At 39.6% G+C, this 22,565-nt stretch overlaps 1 protein-coding gene and 1 long non-coding RNA gene across 3 annotated transcripts in view; one reads left to right on the top strand and one right to left on the bottom strand.

Annotated features, from left to right (window-relative positions):
* Window positions 1-1,637, bottom strand: part of LOC105550855 — an 18,086-nt gene extending 16,449 nt beyond the window's left edge. Inside the window, exon 1 of the long non-coding RNA XR_001007786.1 lies at window positions 1,252-1,637. This is a non-coding gene — a long non-coding RNA (uncharacterized LOC105550855). The remainder of the gene's footprint in view (window positions 1-1,251) is intronic.
* Window positions 1,638-1,760: 123 nt separating this feature from the next.
* TNKS2 (tankyrase, TRF1-interacting ankyrin-related ADP-ribose polymerase 2) overlaps window positions 1,761-22,565 on the top strand; it is a 77,897-nt gene continuing 57,092 nt past the window's right edge. Inside the window, exons 1-6 of one of the 2 annotated variants that reach the window (XM_011995904.1) lie at window positions 1,761-2,330; window positions 14,335-14,559; window positions 18,749-18,844; window positions 20,879-20,915; window positions 21,091-21,166; window positions 21,552-21,646. In XM_011995904.1, coding sequence (XP_011851294.1) covers window positions 2,132-2,330; window positions 14,335-14,559; window positions 18,749-18,844; window positions 20,879-20,915; window positions 21,091-21,166; window positions 21,552-21,646 — 728 coding nt within the window. In that variant the 5' untranslated portion in view covers window positions 1,761-2,131. The remainder of the gene's footprint in view (window positions 2,331-14,334; window positions 14,560-18,748; window positions 18,845-20,878; window positions 20,916-21,090; window positions 21,167-21,551; window positions 21,647-22,565) is intronic. The other variant, XM_011995895.1, reaches the window with a different exon arrangement.

The raw sequence follows: 22,565 nt of genomic DNA, 5'->3' as shown, positions 1-22,565 counted from the left end.
AGGATGGGGACCCCTCTTCTAATTAACTTGCTATAGCTGCCACATCAGCATTTGCTGCTTCACCTTACACTTCTTTCTACATTATGAAGACAGCTTCTTTCCTTAAACTTCATGAACCAACCTCTGCTAGCTTCTAACTTGTCTTCTGCAACTTCCTCAGGTCTCTCAGCCTTCACAAAACTGAAGAGAGTTAGGGCTTTGGTCTGGATTCAGCTTTGGCTTAAGGGAATGTTGTGGCTGGTTTGATCTTCTATCCAGACCACGCAAACGTTCTTCATATTGGCGGTAAGGCTGTTTCACTTTCTTATCATTCATGTGTTCACTGGAGTAGCACTTTTAATTTCCTTCAAAAACTTCTCCTTTGCATCCACAACTTGGCTGTCCCGTGCAAGGGGGCCTATCTCAGCTTTCAACATGCCTTCTGCACTAAGCTGAATCATTTCTAGCTTTTGATTTAAAGTGAGAGATATGCAACTTTTCCTTTCACTTGAAACCTAGAAACCATTGTAGAGTTCTTAACTGGCCTCATTTCAGTATTATTGTGTAAGGGAACAAATAGGTCCAAGGGGAGGGAGAGAGATGGTAGAATAGCCTGTCAGTGGGGCAATCAGAACACACATTTATTGATTGATTGCTGTCTTCTATGGGTGTGGTTTGTGGTGCCCCAAAACAATTACAACGGTGATTTCAACTTCTCACTGATTATAGATCACCATAGCAGATTTATGAGAAGAAAAATAATAAACGCAATCATATTGGTAGTGTTCTAGTCCTAGATACATTCATGCATGTTCATTTTATTGATAAGCACCATAACTTCAATTTCATATGCATAAAAATGTTCAAAAAAGTGTACATTCTCTTTTAGTACTGTAGTGAGTCAACACTCCCCAACAAAAACTGGATTTCCTGAAAAACAGGTTAAGGTAGCAGGTGGCGGGGGGATGCTTTTCAGAATGCCAAAGGTCAACATGTATCATCTTCTGCAAGTAAAATGTATGTATATGCATACCTTTCCTTCAGTTTAAGACAAGGGGGTGTCGTGGGGAATTATCGTGTAAAACTTCACCACTACCTTAACCATAAAAATCAAGTATGTGCTTTTCTTTGGTTTGTTGGTCAAAGAAAAAATTACAACTCAGAAAACTTTCTTGGAGATGCCTATGCTCAGTGTATCCAAACTTTAGGCATGTCGGGTACAATATTGATTTACAAAAAGTTCCTCTAATCAATCCTGAGCTAGTAACTTACTGTGGAAAGAGTAATTGATCACAGCCATCCCTCCAACTGGAGTCAACTTTCATGACTGTTCTGATTTCCTTTATTTTGGGGCAGTTCATCCAAACTTCTAATTAAACGGCAACTACCTCACTTTTGATAAGTGGTTTACAAGAAACAGCAACAACAAAGCAGTTGCGGAGGAAAGAAAAGAAACACAGTTAAAAAAAAAAAAAGGAAAAGAAATCTCCCAGGAGAAAGGGATGTGGAAGCTGAAACTACGGACAATTTCCACACTAAGACTTCCAAAAGCATATGCAAGATCGGAGCAAAACTTTCAAGTGCTCTTTTTCAGTGTAATGCTAGCGACGAAGTTCAGCTTGGAAAGCCCAGGGCTTAAAAAAAAAAAAACAACAAAAAAGACAATATGTATAATCGTTTGGCTTTAGCAAAACCCACCGCAAAGATGGCGGTGGGACTAAGCCCCTTCTCCCGACGCCGAAGCCTCTCGCCTCACATTTCCCACAAACCCTTCTCGGCGCCCCGCTCGCCGAAACCTGCCCGGCCGGTGCCCGGCCACTGCGCACGCGCAGAACGACGTCACGTGCGCTCCCAGGGCTTGGCGGAGCTGGCAGGAGGGGCCTTGCCAGCTTCCGCCGCCGCGTCGCTTCAGGTCTCGGACGGCGGATTCGCTCTGCCTCCGCTGCTGCGGGGCAGCCGGGGGGCAGGGAGCCAAGCGAGGGGTGCGCGTTGGCGCGGCCATGGGACTGAGCCGGATCCGGTGACAGCAGGGAGCCGAGCGGCCTGGGCCCTGAGCGCGTCTTCTCCGGGGGGCCTCGCCCTCCTGCTCGCGGGGCCGGGGCTCCTGCTGCCGTTGCTGGCGCTGCTGCTGGCTGTGGCGGCGGCCAGGATCATGTCGGGTCGCCGCTGCGCCGGCGGGGGAGCGGCCTCCGCGAGCGCGGCGGCCGAGGCCATGGAGCCGGCCGCCCGAGAGCTATTTGAGGCGTGCCGCAACGGGGACGTGGAGCGAGTCAAGAGGCTGGTGACGCCTGAGAAGGTGAACAGCCGCGACACGGCGGGCAGGAAATCCACCCCGCTGCACTTCGCCGCAGGTAACCGGGGCCAGCGTTCCCTCGCCTCGCTCCAGACCCTCACCTGCGCACCCGGGGCCCACAGGCCTGAAACCAGTGCTCCTCCGCCCCCGACCTTTCTTCAGGGCTCAGGTCCTGGTGATCTCGCTCTCTTCCAGTGGGGACTGAGGAGATTAGGGGTGGGGTGAGCGTGCCACACTCACTGGAAGTTTTTGTTTTGTTTTTTTGCCGGGGGTGGGGGGTGGTTTGAGGTTTTGGCTTTGTTTTGTTTTACAGTATCAACAATACCTGTACCAACTTCCGGTCTTGTTACCCTAGAAGGCCTCTACACACAAGAAAGAGTAGGGGAAGTAGTTGATAGACCTTATGATTTAAAAGGTCAGTTATCTCCAAAATTTTTCGTTCTTGCGAGTTCCATTTGGGTTAAGGTCTTGAAGGACTTTGTAAAATACAAGGAAGTAATTTCGGAGGAGTAACTTAACAGGACCTTCACACATTAGCATTAGTTAGTTTATCAGAATAGCCAATCATTACCAAGTTTCTGGAGTGACTAGAACTGGAAATAGGCAAGTTTGGGAGAACTGAAATCTGACTTAGGCTGGGTGCGGGAAGCCTTAGACGCACACACACACAAACACACACACACACACAAGTTGGGGTGGAAAGTAGTAGTGTAAGAGAAAAGCTGGTGTAAGTACTTTAGCTTGAATCTAGAATTTAAGTTGGGACTAACCTTGCTTCATTCTGAAATTTAGATCGTTTGAATTACATTAATATATAGTAGGTTCACTTCATGATATAAGCATGTTAAATTTAGTCGAAGAATTTAAAAGAGACTTAGATGGAATATTCAGCTTATTTCCATAAAACATGCATGCTTTTCAGTTGTAGGAAAGATTATGACTTTTTCTAACTTCAGGTGAGTCATACGTGATTGAAAATGGGAGTACCTCTTCTTACCTTTGACAATCCTGGTTTTTTGTTTTGTGTATTTCATGAATGTTTAAAACAATTTTTTAAAAAATCAGGGAATACTTTTAAAGTACTCCTGTTCTTTTGGAGCTAGGTTGATGAAGAGAAAAGGAGCAGTGAGAAAGATTTCCTGTTTCACAGATACTACTTTTACACTTTCTACGAATTGGAGATTTGTTCGCTTTAACCTATTCCGGGTTTTAAATGTAAATACTACCAGGAGGTATGCTTTTTTGACCAATTGCACCTTTGTTGGATTTCCACTGGGGAGTCTTTTAAAAAAAAGAAAGTTTGGAGAATCTAGGTGGGAGAATTAAAAACAGTTTGTGGGCAATGGAAAGAGAAGGAAGAATACGTAAGTCAAATCACACCTAGTTAGCCTTTTTGCCTGAAATTTTGGTGGTAAGTGCTGCCGTTCTTGAGCTAATTTAGATTGTCCTGTTTGACCATGTAGTCAACATTTAAACAACTGGTTTGGCAAACTGTCACGATCAACTGATACATAAGCCAAAGGGTAGGGTTACTTAGATTCTGTTCGGTTGATCTGTGGGATAAAAATAACCAAGAAAGATCTTAGTTGCTACCTTTTAAGAATTTGGTGTATTAGTGAGTTCATATCTGAAAATAGTAATATTTAGAGATGTAAGGTTATGGTGTTAGATCCTCACTGACCTTGTTCCTTCTCTACTTTCCCGCCTTCAGTTCTGTACCAACATTTCAAAGCATGTTTTTACATAGGTTTCATTTTGTTTGTTTAAGTTTGGAAAACTTAATATTTTGGAAACCAACCCACCACTCGCAACTTACCCAAATTATCAGGTATAGGTTATAAAATTAAGAGGTAGAGGTATGAAAAGGGACTAATAAAAATTATGAGGTGGGGGTTCTTCATTCAACCAGAGCTTTTAAAGTCCTGCACTTCTATCATATAAGAAACTTCTTAAAAAACTGGCTTTGTAAATTTAATCTGAATTTTAGGTTCATCAGAGAAAAGCTCTTTAAGTGCATCTAACTACTTTTTCACTTAATGTATGGAGAATACACTTTATAATCTGTTGTAGGTAGTGAGTTATCAGTCATGTTAATGTGCCTGCAAGCGTACTGTTGGAAGTTCAACACAGGTGGTGGTATTATGTAACTGCCTGACCAAGCAGTTTCTTGTGTTTGTACATCAGTCATAGAGTTAGCTGTTGGAGGTGATGGGGGACATAATTATTTTAAAATTTTTTATAGCCAGTTAAAGTTTGGAGATTTTATTAGAGGAGGCATGTTTTTTGTCTTTTTGTTTTGATTCCCAAGTAGTATTAGCACTGAGAGGTGCGTGCAGACCACAGAAAATGAAAATCAGTTTAGAAAACATTTGGTTTAATTTCATCCCCAAAAGTTAGTTCAATTAAAAGAATAATCAGTTGCCAGCACCAAGACAGTTAAATTCTATTAATGAGGAAGACAGTCAGCATAAACAGGAATTTTCCTTCTACTAGGTGATTTTTTATTATTGCACTAGATTGCATACTTTTCTTCTAAATATTATTTAAGAAGTAATTCCTTAGAAGAAAAATGACTCTGAAAATTGTTTCCTTTTCAGTCCGCCTGCCACTGCCCCCGACCATACACAGATATACACAAGATAGGAATAATTTTTTTTTTTTTTTTGAGACAGAGTCTAGCTCTGTCTCCCAAGCTGGGGTGCAATGGCACGATCTCAGCTCACTGCAACCTCCATCTCCCAGGTTCAAGCAATTCTCCTGTCTCAGCCTCCTGAGTAGCTGGGATTACAGGTATGTACCACCACGCCCAGCTAATTTTTGTATTTTTAGTAGAGACAGGGTTTCACCATGTTGGTCAGGCTGGTCTCAAACTCTTGATCTCGTGATCCGCCTGCCTCAGCCTCCCAAAGTACTGGGATCACAGGCGAGAGCCGCCGTGCCTGGCTAGGAATGATTTTTTCCAACACATAACAGAACTTGTAGAGGCAAGTTGGTGGTAGGGTGGCTGTTGCTCTAATTTTACTAAAAGCAAAAGTATCTGAAATTCTTGACAGTTAATGCCCTAGAAAACAACAGATTTCAGTAAAGAAGACTCTGCTTCTCTGAGCTTATTTCTAAAAAGTAAAGAAGAGGTGACACGAACTTGGGGAGAAAGTCATCTTGATGTCATCATAGAAATGAAAGAAATATGTGGCATTCCTTACAATCTTAGAACTCTTGGAGTAGAGGTAGAAGTTTGCATTGTAGAGTCCTAGCTAAACAAGGTAACACTTGTTTTATATTTATAATATGTTACAATTAGTATGAGTATGCTACTGAGCCATATACATTGGACTGGTTAGACTGGACTTGGATTATTATATTCAATTGTGTGAATCAAATATAAGATGGGATTTTTTTTTTATTCAGAGGAGGAAAGTGGAATCAGAGCGTCTGGAATTTATTGCACAAGCATAGATAGGAAAATTAGTGCTGCTTATTCTAGAGATGAAAGAAGACTATACCATGTTACCGTCTTCACATATGTGGAAGATTCACAAAGAGTGAGTGGATATTACTTGTGTGGCTTTGGGAGTCAAAACTAAGGCCAGTAGGTGGAAGGTTAGAAGTGGTCAGACAACCTTTAACAATATTCAGCCATGGAACTGGCTGGAAGTATCCAAGCAGTGGCTGGACTGGCATTTTTCAGAGATGTTGTAGAGAGGATTTCAGCCTAGTTCAGCCAACAAGTTACAATCTCATTGGTACAAGAAAATGGGATGATTCCTCCAATCGAAGGCTTTGACTGCTCAGCTACCAAAAATATACTAGCTTTTGTGATTGCCATTCATATCTTTTCCCGAAATGATAACTATTGGAGACCTCCAGTAACCTGTCAGTAACATTTCCTTCTTTGGCTGTAGGCCAATATCATAGTTGTAAGAGATGCACAAAATTTATCCAACACTCTTCACCTGAAACTACAATTATAGATTGTTGTTTTAAGGATTGGTTTTTGCTATGGGAGATGTTTAAATCATACATCAGCAGGAAACCCTAGTATCAAATAAAGATCAATCTATTTAGGAATTCATCATCTTTCTTGACTTGTCAAATCTCCCAATGTATTATCAAGATTTTGAGCCATACCTTTGCCCTCAGCTCTTGCTGGATTTAGAGGTAGACAGTTGACTTCAGTAACAAGAGTTTGGAGTACTCCTTTCAGTATTCCCCCATTCAGATGGTCAAAATTTCATCACTGTAGAGGCCATGGCATTCTTTTCCAAGTTTCTACTAATCTGGCCAGACAGTATATCTATCCCAAGTTGAGATGGGCAAAGTCCTCTCCCTTGTATTCTTCATTCTTAAGAAATATATGTGGGAAATACTTTTCTGGATCTTAGCAAACTGAAGTTAATAGTAAATGAGGCCCAGGCACGGTGCCACAGGCTATAATCCCAGCACTCTGGGAGGCAAAGGCAGGAGTATCAACCTGAGCTCAAGAGTTCAAGACCAGCCTGGGCAACATGGTAAAACCTCATCTCTACAAAAAAATTGAAAAATGAGCCGGGCATGGTGGCACAGGCCTGACACTTTGGGAGGCAAAGACAGGAGTATCACTTGAGCTTAAGAGTTCAAGAGCAGCCTGGGCAACATGGCGAAACTTCATCTCTACAAAAAAAATAGAAAACTTAGCCAGGCATGGTGGCGCAGGCCTGTAGTACTAGCTACTTGGGAGGCTAAGGTTGGAGGATTACTTGAGCCAAGGCTGCAGTGAGCTGAAATTGCACCATTGCGCTCTAGGCTGGGCAACAGAGGGAAACCTTGTAACACAGAATAGTAAATGAGAGGTTTAAAATGACATTCCTCAGAAAAAATCTGTCACTGAGAGTCCTGACTGACTTGCTTGAAAGCTGAAGGCTGTTTGATTATACCTTCCAATCTCCCAGACCACAGGAGCTTTGTTTTGTGGCATTTGTTGACATTTTTCCAGAACTTTGCCTTTGGACAAAACCCTGTGTGTTAGCCTACCTTTAGATATTGCAAGACATCACCATCTCATATGGGACCAATGGTATTATCAGTGATTAATCCCACCTTTGGGCTATAAAAGACAGGAGAGGAATAGCACTTAGTTAAACTTCCTAAGAGTCTAAGTTGGTTTCTCTGTAGGGACTTGACTGCCTCACAGCTTTTGGGAAGCCATTCAGATGAAAGCATGTTTCCAGTATAGCAGCAAAATATGATACTATTAACAATAGTCATGGTTGGCAACCAGTACCTGGAGCTGCTGAAACTGATGGCATCTAGATAAGTAATAAATTTGACAAGAGGCTACTTTCTCTGTTTTCACAAATCATTAACACCATATTCTTTGTGAGGGTCCTTTCCTATTCCAGCAGAGTATTAGACATGCATTAAACAAATGTTTGTCAAGTCCTACTATATGCCAGACACTGACCTTGTCCCTGAGTAAACTGAAATGAATAAGACACAATACCTGCCATTAACTGACACGTGGTTAATGTGGTCAACAAATACACTTTACAGATAGGCCTGCTTTGCTTCCCTGTAAGCACTGTGTAGTAGATTCATACTCTGTGTATGGTTTCATCAGGATTTTCACAAGTAGAACAGTGTTTGAAGTTGAGTGCTGTTCCATAATTACAAAATAAACTACAGTATGTCCTGAGCAGCCATGACTACCAACTTTATTTAGGCTTCTGGTTCCTCATAAAGAGATCCTTAGAATATGGAGATTGATATTGACTCTGAGGATATGCCTGTTTATGTTCTACCTGGCCAGTGAGAATGTGATCAGAATATACCCTGCAGAGCATTTTTTCTTTCAGAAATTGATGCTTAACAGAAGTACTTTGAACTATTCTTGAGACCGTAACAATAGGGATTTTATCAAGGATTACTCCTCAGTTTGGGAGGTATGATTTTTTTGGGGGTCGGGGGTGAGACACAGAGTTTCACTCTTGTCGCCCAGGCTGGAGTGCAGTGGTGCGATCTTGGCTCACTTCAACCTCCACCTCCCAGGTTCAAGCAATTCTCCTGCCTCCTGCTTCAGCTTCCCGAGTAGCTGGGATTACAAGCATGTACCACCATGCCTGGCTAATTTTTATATTTTTAGTAAAAACGGGGTTTCACCATGTTGACCACGGTGGTCTCGAACTCCTGACCTCAGGTGATCCACCCACATCTGCCTCCCAAAGTGCTGGGATTACAGGTGTGAGCCTCAGCGCCCAGCCAGGAAGTATCTTAAATCTAAAGATTTCGCTAGACTCCAAACAGCTTTTTTTTTTTTTTTTTTTTTTTACATAGCTACCTATTGACTGCTTTCAAATAATTTAAGTGCCCAAGATGTGGCTTCAAACTTTCAAAATCTCAGACTCTTCATCTACTGTCTCAGCGTAGCAGATTACATTCACTCACATATTGTAGTTCTTACCTTATGAGTGTAAAATCATACTGACCTCTACTATCAGTCACCAGACTGGTTTCAGACATCTTAATGACTAGGAAATCATGTTGATACAAACATTGACACAAGTAATCTGTGTCTTGGAATGTTGGTAACTATGTGGGTATAATCACTTTACCCATTCTACCCATATCGATTGCCTCAGCTAAAACTTAGTTTCAGTAATGTCTTTCTCTTTAACTCTGGTTTCACACAACCCTCTTCTCTTTCCAGTCTTATTTTGACAGAAAGCTACTACTTGACCTTCTTTTAGATCACCAATCCTTTGGGACAGATATCTTTCCACTTGACACTGTCTCTTGTAACAGCTAGATGTTTTACTCCAGCTATTTCTGTGCACACCTAACTCTCCTTTCTGGGGGAGTTAGTCTGTGAGTCACCATTTTGATTACTTCAGATATGCTTATTACTGCTGAAGAATAGTAATCCTTATTCTAAAATGCTTGCGTACATCAAATAACTTTATAGAGTTAGCTTTACAACTTTTTCTTTTATTTTGATTCTTTCTCTCTTACTTTCCAAATTAAGAAGCCTTTTTCTAAAAGCATTTCCTGCAGGTGGGTGCTAAGTGGTTGGGATAGCAGAGAACCATAGATTAGGGCAACTGTGGATAGCCTACTTGGGGAGGACAGTGTGATCAGCAATGCCCAGAAAGTGATCAGGAAGGAAGACTGAAGTCAGGGCTAATGACAGCAAGAGCTGACCTTCACCTCTTTGAAATTTTACTACTTGGCTTCTGCAGTGCCATTCTTTCTTAGTTTTACTTCTCAGTCTCTTTTTCATATACCGTGATACCGTGATACATTGATTCAGCAAACATCAACAAATTGCTCTGTACCGTGTACTCTGAAGAATGCTGGGGAAGTAGTGATGAATTAAGAAGCACATGGCTCTTGTCCTTCATGGAACTAAGAGTCTGGAAAATGCTGGGCGCGGTGGCTCGTGCCTGTAATCCCAGCGCTTTGGGAGGCCGAGGTGGGTGGATCACAAGGTCAAGAGATCGAGACCATCCTGGCTAACACGGTGAAACCCTGTCTCTAGTAAAAATACAAAAAAAATTAGCTGGGCATGGTGGCGGATGCCTGTAGCCCCAGCTACTCCGACGGCTGAGGCAGGAGAATGGCTGGTGTGAACCTGGGAGGCGGAGCTTGCAGTGAGCCGTGATCGCGCCACTGCACTCCAGCCAGGGGGACAGAGCGAGACTCTGTCTCAAAAAAAAAAAAAAAAAAAGCCGTGATCGCGCCACTGCACTCCAGCCAGGGGGACAGAGCGAGACTCTGTCTCAAAAAAAAAAAAAAAAAAGAGTCTAGAAAATAAGTAAAGAGTAATTACAAATTTTAATAAGTGCCAAGAAATACTGCTATGAACAGCAAAGACAAAAATCCCTGCTGGTATGGAGCTTGCATTCTAGTGAAGGAGGTGGGAGATAGACCAACTAAATGGTGTGAAGATAGGAAAAAATGTGGATGGGCAGAAGGGACCGTTTTAGATAGGATGATCGGGGATAGCCTTCTTAAGGTGGTGACATTTAAACAAACCAGGTAGTGAGTAGAAGTAGGATGCTTTGTGCAAGAGAAGAGCATTCCAAGCAGAAGGGCAGCATGTACCAAGTCAATGGCATACTTGACAAACTGGAAGAAAGCTATATTATAGTTGGGAAAGGGAAGAATGGTGTGAAGTGAAATTAGAGAAAGTGAGGGCCAGTTCATGAGGGAGCTTTTAAGGCCGTAGTCGAGTGTTTGAATTTTATTCTAAGAGCATCAGTGGGAAACCAAGGAATTACTTTAAACAGGGCTGTGATATGATTATTTTTAAAAGGTCACTAGAGACAGAAGTGGAAATGAGAGACCTATTTAGGGGAGACTATTGCAGGAACTTATGCTGGAGGTGATAGTGTTTGGAGTAAGGTAATATCAGTGGAAATAGAAGTTGGAAACATGTTGAGTTTGAGATACCTTTAAAATATCTGGAAGGAAATATGTTAAGTAAACATTCTGGAATTTGAGTGAAAAGTCTAGACTGGAGATTTAAATTTGAGGGTTGTGCATCTAGGTGGTATTTAAAGCCGTGGGATCAGATAAGATTATCTAAAAAGAGGTTAGAGAACTGAGTCTTGAGGAATCCCAGCATTTAGAAATTGGGTAGAGGAAGCAATAAGCCCTCAGTGAGATATGACATGTCTAAAACTTGGACTCCTCATCTTCTGCCACAAATCTATTTTCATCTGCAGCCTTGCCCCCATTTCAGTTGATGGCAACTTCACTCTTCCATTACACAGGCCAAAAACCTTGGCAGTAGTGTGTGTAGTAGTAAGATTGGAAACAACCTAACTATGTATGAGAATGGAACTAGTTACATTTTGACTCTCCCAGTTAAAAAAATATATGCAATACTGATAGAAGTTGATTTCTGGGATATTATTAATAGCAGATGTTTTTTTAAGAAAGAAAGATGTAAACACTGTCTTTAAAGATATATATTAGCAGATGTTTGTTTGCATGTATGTAAAATAACTTCAAGGTATGTGAAAAAAAAAAAAAGTGATAACCAGAAGGAAGGAAACTGGGAAGCTGGGAATAGGGGTGGGAGGAAGGCTTCACCAGCCATGTGACTATTACCTATCGTGTTCACATGAACCATGTGGATATACTATCCTAACCAAATCAGTCTTAATCTTAGCCCTTATCATCTGTCACCTAGACTATGGCACATAGCATTCTAAAACCTTAAGGACATATCTACCGCCTATCTCTGCATTTGATTCATTTATTCACACAATTGCCAAGGTGATCTTTCTTAAAAAAAAAAACAGTCACTGCCCTAAACACATCATTCTGTGACTAATGATGTGTTGTAGCAGTATTTTTCCAACTGTTTCCAAGAGGTGCAGGAATATTTTCTTTTGGATCTTTGTGAGGGGAAGAAGGAGGATTCAACCGGAATAGTTTTTATTTTATTCAGTTAATTTGCAATTCTATGAATGCCAACTATGTACTAGGCATTGGGTATTTAGCAGTAAACGTAACCTGTACCTATTATAATCTTAAATAAGATCTAATTGAAATCTGTCTGGGCCCGGTGCAATGGCTCATGCCTGTAATCCCCGCACTTTGGGAGGCTGAGGCTGGTGGATTACTTGAGGTCAGAAGTTTGAGACCAGCCTGGCCAACATGGCAATACCCCATGTCTACTAAAAATACAAAAAAAGAATTAGCCAGGCATGATGGTGCGCACCTGTAGTCCCAGCTACTAGGGAAACTAAGGCAAGAGAATCGCTTAAGCCCGGGAAGCAGAGGTTGCAGTGAGCCGAGATCACGCCATTGCACTCCAGCCTGGGTGACAGAGCAAGACTGTGTCTCAAAAAACAAAACAAAACCTGCTATCTGAAAACAGTTTGAAAAACACTAATTTATGGGACAAAGGCCAGGTGCTACCTTAGCCTGACATACTCCTTTTTGTTGTCGTTTTGTTTTTTGTTTTTTGTTTTTTGTTTTTGAAACAGAGTCTCACTCTGTCTCCCGGGCTGGAGTGCAGTGGCCCAATCTCGGCGTACTGCAAGGTCCATCTCCCGGGTTCACGCCATTCTCCTGCCTTAGGCTCCCGAGTAGCTGGGACTACAGGCGCCTGCCACAACACCCGGCTAATTTTTTTTTTTCTTTTCTTAGTAGAGACGGAGTTTCACCATGTTAGCCAGGATGGTCTCGATCTCCTGACCTCATGATCCACCCTCCTCGGCCTCCCAAAGTGCTGGGATTCGCCCGGCCAGCCTGACATTCTCCTGATCTAGCGTCTGCCCACTTTGGCATTCTGCATCCTGGCTGTTATGGAGCATTTGTTCGTTCTTTTTTTTCTTTTCTTTTCTTTTCTTTCTTCTTCTTCTTCTTTTTTTTTTTCTGAGATGGAGTCTCACTCTGTTACCCAGGCTGGAGGGCGGTGGCGTGATCTTGGCTCACTACAACCTACACCTGCCGAGTTCAAGCAATTCTCATTCCTCAGCTTCCCGTGTAGCTGGGATTACAGGCACGTGGCACCACACCTGGCTAATTTTTTGTATTTTTAGTAGAGACTGAGTTTCACCATGCTGGCCAGGCTGGTCTTGAACTCCTGACCTTGTGATCTGCCTACCTGGGCCTCCCAAAGTGCTGGGATTACTGGCGTGAGCCACTGTGCCCAGCCCAAGCATTTATTCTTTCATACCTCCATGTCTGTGTACATTTTGTTTCTTTCTTGCTCATCTCCTTTCCCTCACCTCTCCCTCCTCTTCTCATTTTCCTGATGATCCCTTATTTTTCTGGAAGCTTTCAGCTTAGGTGTCATCACTGGAATCGCCTTAGGCAAGTCTTTTCCATTCTCTGCTTTCCCCTAGTTTAGGAGTTCCCTTCTTTAAGCTCTAGTAGCACTTTATGTATACGTAGCAATTATATTGTATTGAAATTTAAAATCTTCATATCTTAAATTATGAGCTCTTTGAGAGGGGGAAGAATCAAAGATACAAAGATACTCATCTTTGTGACCGCAGAACCCAGCAATGTTAAAACAAAAATAGTTAATCTTTTCAACTATCTTTAGCTCTTCCATCAGGTGCAACCAGGCCAACCCCAGGCATCAACCTTAGAAATGTTGTACCATTACTTTCTTATCTGTTCTCATTGCTGGTCATCTTGGAAGAACTGCGGTCAGACTTGGTGGCTTTAAGAATAGAATGGAGAAATTTCAGAAGAGTGAGCAGTTCCTTTCTCTCTACCCAAACACATTATAGACCTCTCTCCATCTGCTTTAACATATGCCTGAAAGCCTTGTCATTTTACAACTAGGTGTAAAAAGATTTTAAGTACTAATATATAGGAATGATAAGAGATTGAAACTCATTGATACTAGATCTGTAAATCAGTATAAATAAATTATCAGACTTTTTTTGTTTTATTTGATTTGGGGGCAGTTGAGCAGAACTGTGGAATGTTGGTACCTAAAGGAGGCCTCCTACATGGAAAGAAGTTATATATGTGTTGTGCAAGTGACAAAGTAGGGACTCCTTTGAAGACACTGGATTTTATACTTTTGCCTGGGGTTATCTCTCTGTGTCTCACTACATAGACAAATATTAGCTGTAAGTGGATCTTTTTTTGTTGCTTCTCGTAGTCCCCCCAGTTTAGCAGAAACGTTCTATGAGATAGATGTGGGAAAGGAATTCTGTCACTGTATCATAAGGTTGTGATTTACGTATTTAAGTTTTATACTTTGAACATCTGAAAATGTATACATACTAAATACGCAGAACTCTATTTTAGAGTGAAAAACGTTTGAACTTTGAGCTTTCAGTCACTTATTTTGTGTTCTTTATTTGAGGTTAGTAGTAGTAGTACCACCCAAGGCAGTACTTAGGTACCACTACTACTTAGTGGAGAGTCACTCTGGCTTTATCATTAAGGTTAGTTACTGATATATTTCTGATCACCTTTCCATTAATTAGTTCTTGAATTGTTGAGTCTGTTATTATTTTTCAACCTGAAACATTTTAGCATGGATGGTACTTATTCTAATTTGATATCTTTTCCTTGTTGAACTTACGTGTGGACAATTTGTTTTCATCTAGGTTTTGGGCGGAAAGACGTAGTTGAATATTTGCTTCAGAATGGTGCAAATGTCCAAGCACGTGATGATGGGGGCCTTATTCCTCTTCATAATGCATGCTCTTTTGGTCATGCTGAAGTAGTCAATCTCCTTTTGCGACATGGTGCAGACCCCAATGCTCGAGATAATTGGAATTATACTCCTCTCCATGAAGCTGCAATTAAAGGAAAGATTGATGTTTGTATTGGTAAGGCTGTTAACTTTTCTGACTCTTCCTAATGTTGTAACTATTCTGAATCTGAACTGAATTAATCTGTTCATATCATCAAATTCTGTCAAGCTGAATTTATATATTTAAGAACATCCCATGATTTAATCTAACTACTATTTACTGAGTGTCTTTTTGTGTGTAGTACTGAGCCTAAATTTCTTTGGAGAATGGAATACAAAGTGCCTATTCTCTGGAAACTTGCATTCTCTTGGGAGATAAAATACACAAAGAGCCAGATAAAGGTATGGTGGAAGGGAACAGAGAGTGTTAAGAGGATAATGAGCACAATGACTTGGCAGGATCAAGTCAAGGCCCTACTTTTTGGAGTCTTTCCAGTGGAGAAAGGGTTAAAAAGGTAGGTGGGGATTTCTTTTTAAAAAGCTTTAAATACCAGGTTAAGGAGCTTGCTATAAGTATATGTAGGCAGTGTGGAATATTGAAGATTTTTTGAGGAAGGGCACACTGTGATAAGAGTACATAGTATGCAGTCATGCTCCACGTAACTCCATTTCGAAATGGATGGCATACATAAGGGTGGTCCCATAAGATTATAATGGAGCTAAAAAATTCCTGTCACCTACTAACTTCGTAGCAGTCCTAACTTCATAGCACAAGGCATTACTCAGGTTTTTGTGGTGATGCTGGGTTAACAAACCTAGTGCACTGTCAGTCATATAAAGGTATAGCATACGAAATTATGTACACTACATAATACTTGATAATAACCAACTTTGTTACTGGTTTATATATTTACTATACTTTTTATTGTGATTTAATTTTATTGAGTATACTCAGCAATTAAAAAAAAAAGTTAACTGTAAAACAGCCTCAGGCAGGTGTTCCAGAAGAAGGCATTACTATATGGCAACTCTGTGTGTGTTGTTTTGCCCCTAAAGACCTTCCAGTGGGACAAGATGTGGAGGTGGAAGACAGTAATATTGATGATCCTAAGCCTGTGTAGGCCTAGCTAATATGTGTGTCTATATCTTAGTTTTTAACAGAAAAGTTGTAAAAAAATTTTTTTGAATAGAGAAAAGCTTATAAAATAAAACATAAAGAAAATACTTTTGTATAGCTGTACGTAATGTTTGTTTTAAGTTGTTATTACAAAAGTCAAAAAGTTTTTATAACTTTAAAAGTTTATAATGTAAAAAGGTTACAGTAAGCTAATTATTGAAGAAATATATTTTTAGGCCAGGCGTGGTGGCTCAAGCCTGTAATCCCAGCACTTTGGGAGGCTGAGACGGGCGGATCACGAGGTCAGGAGATCGAGACCATCCTGGCTAACACAGTGAAACCCCATCTCTACTAAAAAATACAAAAAACTAGCCGGGCGAGGTGGCGGGCGCCTGTAGTCCCAGCTACTCGGGAGGCTGAGGCAGGAGAATGGCGTGAACCCGGGAGGCGGAGCTTGCAGTGAGCCGAGATCCGGCCGCTGCACTCCAGCCTGGGCGACAGAGCGAGACTCCGTCTCAAAAAAAAAAATATATATATATTTTTAAAATAAATTTACATAGCTAAGTGTACAGTGTTTATGCAGAGTCTACAGTGATGTACTACAATATCCTAGACCTTCACATTCACTCATCACTTACCCACTGACTGACTCAGAACAACTTCCAGCCCTGCAAGCTCCATTCATGGTAAATGTCCTATACAGATATACCATTTCTTATCTTTTATACTGTATTTAGACATATTTAGTTACAGATATACTTGCCATTGTATTATAGTTGCCTGCAGTATTCAGTACAGTAACATGCTGTTCAGGTTTGTAGCCTAGGAGGAATAGGCTATACCATGTAGCCTAGGTGTTTGGTAGACTGTACCATCTAGGTTTGTGTAAACATTCTCTGGTGTTGGCACAATGATGGACTCACCTAACAAGGCATTTCTCAAAATATATCCCTGTCATTAAGTGACACATGACTGTATTTTATAAAGAGTAATCTGGTAGGGGACTGGGTAGGATGGATGGCATCAAGGATACCAGTTAGGAAACTGTAAAGTAACCCAGGTGAGAAATGATAGCTACTGAATTATAGGGTTATAGGAGAGTAGAAATGGCAGGATAAGTAAGAAAAGTATATAGTATGTGAGAAGGCTTTTTGAGAATTTTTATTAACCTGGTATTTACTTTTGTGAGACAAACAAATTCAAGGATTTTGGACTCATTGCCACCTTAACTCCATTATTTCCTGATGTAAAATAGGGACAGTTGAAATCCTTAACAGATAGAAAGTGAGTTCAGTGCACTAGAAAAAGTCCAGGTGCTCTATGCTAGACTTAAATTGGACCTCATCGTCCCCAGCATCCCAAATCACTGTTTATGTCAACCTCACCAGCTTAAATTAGGTCATTTATAAAGATGTGAAATGGATTTCCTGGTTACCTCTGTCCAATTCTCCTTTTCTGCATGTTATCTTAAATTGTTCCTGCCCTACATTCAAATACATCATTTTTACCACATAACCCATCTCTGGTACCTCAGAGTCTTAGACATATAATTAATTAGTTTTAATAATGTAGAGTTTTCCAAAGGTAGTTATAATCTGCACTATCCAATATGGTAGCTAAGAGCTTGAAATGTCTGAATTGAGATGTACTCTAAGGGAAAAAGCATACCACATTTCAGAGACTTAGTACAAAAAAAAAGTAAAATATCTACTTTTATATTGATTATAATATAAATGTAAATATTGAATTTTTGGATGTATTAGGTGAAGTGTGTTCAAATTAATTTGAACTGTTTCTTTTTTTATTGTAGTTACTGGAAAATGTTAAATTATTTATGTGGCTCATGTTTTATTTCTGTTGAACAGCACTGGTATATATAGGAGTAGAGCAGAATGGAAATTCACCTTATCAAAGAACAAGAACTGAGCTTCCTTTCTGCACATATTTGCCTGTCTTCCTCCAGCTCCTTATTTAGAGAGTATACTGGAATATCTTCATAATAATACAAATAATAATATAGTACAGAACAAAACACAATACTTCTCTTTTTTTTTTCAGACGGAGTCTTGCTCTGTCACCCAGGCTAGAGTGCAGTGGTGTTATCTCCGCTCACTGCAAGCTCCACCTCCCGGGTTCACACCATTCTCCTGTCTCAGCCTCACTACAGGCGCCTGCCACCATGCCCAGCTAATTTTTTGTATTTTTAGTAGAGACAGAGTTTCACCATGTTAGCCAGGATGGTCTCTTGTCTCTTGACCTCTTGATCCTCCTGCCTTGGCCTCCCAAAGTGCTGGGATCACAGGCGTGAGCCACCGCACCCAGCCAAGACTTCTCTTTTTATGTGCCTTGAATTATAATGTAGTAGTTTTGATTTGGGGTAGGTTAACCCTACTAAGGGTATTTGGATTTTAACTTAAAATTCAGTGTAGTTAACCTCAAAAAACTAACTGGTCAGCTAGCAACCTTTATTTATATATCCCTCAGTTAAGATTTTTCCAAAGAAAAATTGTCCTTATAAGGAGTAATTTGCACCTTGGTTTCAATGCACCTACTCCACTCTTTAGACTGTTTACCTTATACCTTACAAGTGCATTGTATTATGGTTTCAATAGTGGACAAATACAAGCAGCCTCCTGTTGATTATTCAGCCTTCCTGAAGAATAGAAAGATAATGACTGACGACCTTACAGAATTTGTTGAAAGCATAAGGAAGCCATTCAGGTTTTTGTTTGTGTTTTTTTAAAAAGAATTTACCTGTGTGGTTTTTTTTTTCTTCTTAAAAATTCTACAGATCTCTGTTCCCAGGCTATCTATAGCTTTAGACATTTTATTTCTGTCATGGTGAACAGTCTTTCTAGCATAAGCAGTGTTCTTTTGGAATAAGAAAAAAGCTTTCAAGCACACTTGCCTTTTTTTCCCCCTTATACACTCTTATCTATCCTTAGTCACTTGCACCAGCTGTATAAATAGCAAAGGAAAATCTACATTGAACTGAGGGGGAACTTATTTAATGTGTCTTTAATGCATTAAATAATAGAATATGTATTATTTTTATATTTAAAATGTAACATTCCCATTCTGACAAGATACGAAAGGTCTTTAAACAACTTTGAGACTTTGCTGGACCAGAATTCTTGAGAAAATGATTTACTAAAATCAAGTTGTTAAAATTACCATTGAACTTCAAAATAGTGTTGCTATTTTGCAGTGCTCTTACAGCATGGAGCTGAGCCAACCATCCGAAATACAGATGGAAGGACAGCATTGGATTTAGCAGATCCATCTGCCAAAGCAGTGCTTACTGGTAAGTCTGTATACTCTGGTTATTCCAGGAAGCCTGTAAAGAACAAGCTTGCCAGGTAGGAAATTTGCCTCCTGTGATTAATGACCTCAGCTAGATTTTTAAAATAGTGTCAGTTCAGTAGCTTTCCTTTTCTACATGTAGATAGCTGACATTTGATTCTCCTCTAAGAAAAATAAAGCTTTCTTTTTCTTTTCTAATTGATGTTTACATATGTCATTGTTACCTTATTGGGAGTGAGGGTAATAGATAATTGTATGTTGCTGTAGTATATTCAGGATATTTCTTAAATACCCCTGAGTTTTTCAGATAACTTATGCCTGCCCCTTTATATACAGGTTGAGTATTTCTAATCCAAACTTCAAAACACTTCTGGTTTTAAGCATTTCAGATAAGGGATATTCAAGCTGTACTGTTTTTTTTTTTTTTAATGTATTTTAATAATTTTTGATGGAATCCTTTCAAAAAGCACTAGCCATTCAGAAGAGGATTCTAGGCACACTCATTTCGGTACCATGAAGAATGCTAGTTGTACTCTGCTGTAACATATTTATGTCCTTGAAACCTATTGCTATGCGTAAGCTATAGTTTAGATTGACAAGCTTTCTTGAGTTGTATCCACTTCACATATTATCTCCCTTGTCAGTGTGCTTTCCTCTTAGCAACTCAGCCATATTATTTACCATATTCTTACCTACCTTGTGATAACTAGAATCATACCTAATCTAAAGTCAAGATCCTAAGGGGCTTTGCTGTGAGCTTTGTGCCTGGATTTTGTGTTATTTCTTCTACCATTGCTGAGAAAATTTAGACTTCTTCTTGAAAAGACTTTTAGAAGTGTGCACTGTTATTGTGACTATCAATCAGTGTTCATTTTCTCCTTTAGTAGTCCATGTTATTCCATGCTTTTATTTTTGTTTTTTAAATCTTGGGCCTCAAAAGAAGTGTTGCCTTGGCAGTCAATACACAATTCACATTGTGGGCAGCAATTTGGATGTCATTTAGCAAATCATTGTATTAATTTAAATTTTGTTGATTTTATAGTTTTGTTTGTATTCATTTGTAAAAGTAAAGGCTTTAATAAAGAAGAAATAGAGTTCATAGTTAATCCTTTTTTATATTTGTATATATTTAAAGTAGCATTAAATAAGCATGATATTAATGTTGAAAAATCTAGATTCATAAAGATGTTAATGATTATGTTATAATCAGTGATGCTATAGATTCTTTTGTAATTTCTATAATGTTGGTATATTGAGTTCTGTTTGTTTTGTTTAGGGGTTTGTTTTTGGGGGGTGTGTGTGTGTGTGGGTGTGTGTATATCAAGGTCTCGCTCTGTCGCCCAGGCTGGAGTGCGGTGGCACAGTCACAGGTCACTGCAGCCTGAACCTATCCAGGCTCAGGTGATCCTCCAACCTCAGTCTCCCGAGTAGCTGGGACTGCAGGTGTGCGTCACCACACCCAGCCAATTTTTGTATTTTTTGTAGAGAGAGGGTTTCACCGTGTTCCCAGGCTAGTCTCTAACTCTTGGGCTCAAGCGATCCACCCACCTCAGCCTCCCAAAGTGCTGGGATTACAGACATGAGCCAATACACCTGGCCTTTTTTAGGTTTGGAACAAAGTTGTAGATACATTTTGTTTCTCTGTTATGAAAATACTATACTCATTTTAGGAAATTTGAAGGGAAAAAGGAAAAGGTCACCAATAATCTATGACCCGAGATAAACTTTGTTAATATTTTGATATATTTTCTTTTGGATTTTCCTTCTCCTGAGCATATTGTTTTTATATAGTTGAGGTTGCCTTTCATTATATAAAATAGAATCTTTTTTTTTAATCCCATAGCAAAGGTATTTCATGTTTGCTTTTCATGCAAATATTTTTAAACTACATAATATTCTGTTAATGAACTATTTTCCATTTATTGGAAATTTATTTCCAAATTTATCTACTTTATAATTCATTGGGCGTCTTTTTGCATAAAACTTGTTAATTTTTCTTTTTAATTTCTATACTTTTTTTTTTTCTAATTCACAGGTGAATATAAGAAGGATGAACTCTTGGAAAGTGCCAGGTACATACTAATGTTTTAAATATTTGACAGGAATACTTCACCATTAACTTTTTTCTTTTTTTTTTTTTTTACAGTAAGCAAACTTTAAATAGAATTTTTTGTAATGGTTACAGTACTTATCTTGAGGAAGATCTGATGAAGAATGCAAATTGCTAATACTTTTTTTGTATTCTAGGAGTGGCAACGAAGAAAAAATGATGGCTCTACTCACACCATTAAATGTCAACTGCCACGCAAGTGATGGCAGAAAGGTACTTCCTTTTGCAACTGAGTTTGTGCTTATCTCCTGGTAACATAAAGATAAAGATGTGTTTATCTTACAATAAACTGAAATATATTTGAAGAGAGCACTGATGTTTTAAGTATTTCAGTATTTTCAGTATTTCAAATTCTTAAGCTTAGTAAAACCTTATTGATGATAAACAGTTATTTGCTTCCTATATGTAATAGTGAATTTATAAACTTGTATACTGTGCCTTCAATATGTATGTTGGATTTTGTAAAACCAAATTGATAACTACTTAGACAATGAAGTCATAATTGGATTTTCTGGTTTTATATTTGGATTTTTTCCCTCTTACACATTTTATTCAACCATTATTTGAATTTCATTAATATATTTGATTAATATTTCAGTCGACTCCATTGCATTTGGCAGCAGGATATAACAGAGTAAAGATTGTACAGTTGTTATTGCAACATGGAGCTGATGTCCATGCTAAAGATAAAGGGTAAGCATTTGAACAAAAACAAGGACTTTTTATGTGTTACCGTCATCTTAAAACAATCTTTTTAACCTTATAAAAATCATATTTTTTACTAAATAACATTAATATGTATCGAGCTTTTAAAATGTACAGGTTCTCTGAGGGCACAGGAAATTATAAAACCTTAAGCCCACAGCTCATAGAAGGTGTACATTACACTTCAGAGGGCATGAAAAGATACCTAAGAATACTATGAGGTCTCTACCAAGTGTTTGATCATTGAGAGAGAGAGCACTGCAGGAGTTCCCAAGAGGGAACTCTCAGTGATGGTTGACTGAAGTGGTTGGGAAATCCCTCAGAATGAGGTGTGACTTGACCTGGACTGTAAAGTCAAGTCTCAATTCAAGAAAGCAGTTTGCGGAACATTAGTCTGCAAGACAATTAGGATAACTGGGGGCTGCTAAAGCAGACATTAAAGCACATTTTAAAAACAGTGACTAGACTAGCTTTGCTGGAGAAGATGATTCACACAAGAAACAAATGAAGGTTAGAATTAGAGAAATAGGTAAGAACCAGGTTTTGGAGGACTTGGTATTTAGCCTAAGTAATTCAGACTTCACTCTGTGATCTGAAACAAAGGAGATTATTATTCTAAAAGAAGTTTTAAGAGGTGCATTTGAAAGCAGTGTGTTGGCTAAATTGGGAGAGAGGACTAGAAGCAAAAGCAGCAATTAGGAAAGTGAGCATTCTAGAGGGTTAAGCATAATCAGGATTCATGATAATGGTGGCAGAATAAATGAAAATGAAGGAATAGATGCAAGAGTTATTTCTGTGTAAGAATGGATAAGGTTTGGGCTGGGCGCGGTGGCTCACGCCTGTAATCCCAGCACTTTGGGAGAGGTCAGGAGATCGAGACCATCCTGGCTAACATGGTGAAACCCCA

Source organism: Mandrillus leucophaeus, unplaced genomic scaffold, assembly GCF_000951045.1.
Source record: "Mandrillus leucophaeus isolate KB7577 unplaced genomic scaffold, Mleu.le_1.0 Scaffold1133, whole genome shotgun sequence".
Taxonomy (NCBI): domain Eukaryota; kingdom Metazoa; phylum Chordata; class Mammalia; order Primates; family Cercopithecidae; genus Mandrillus; species Mandrillus leucophaeus.
Note: the sequence above shows the minus strand (reverse complement) of the source record. Positions and strands in the feature narration are given on the sequence as shown.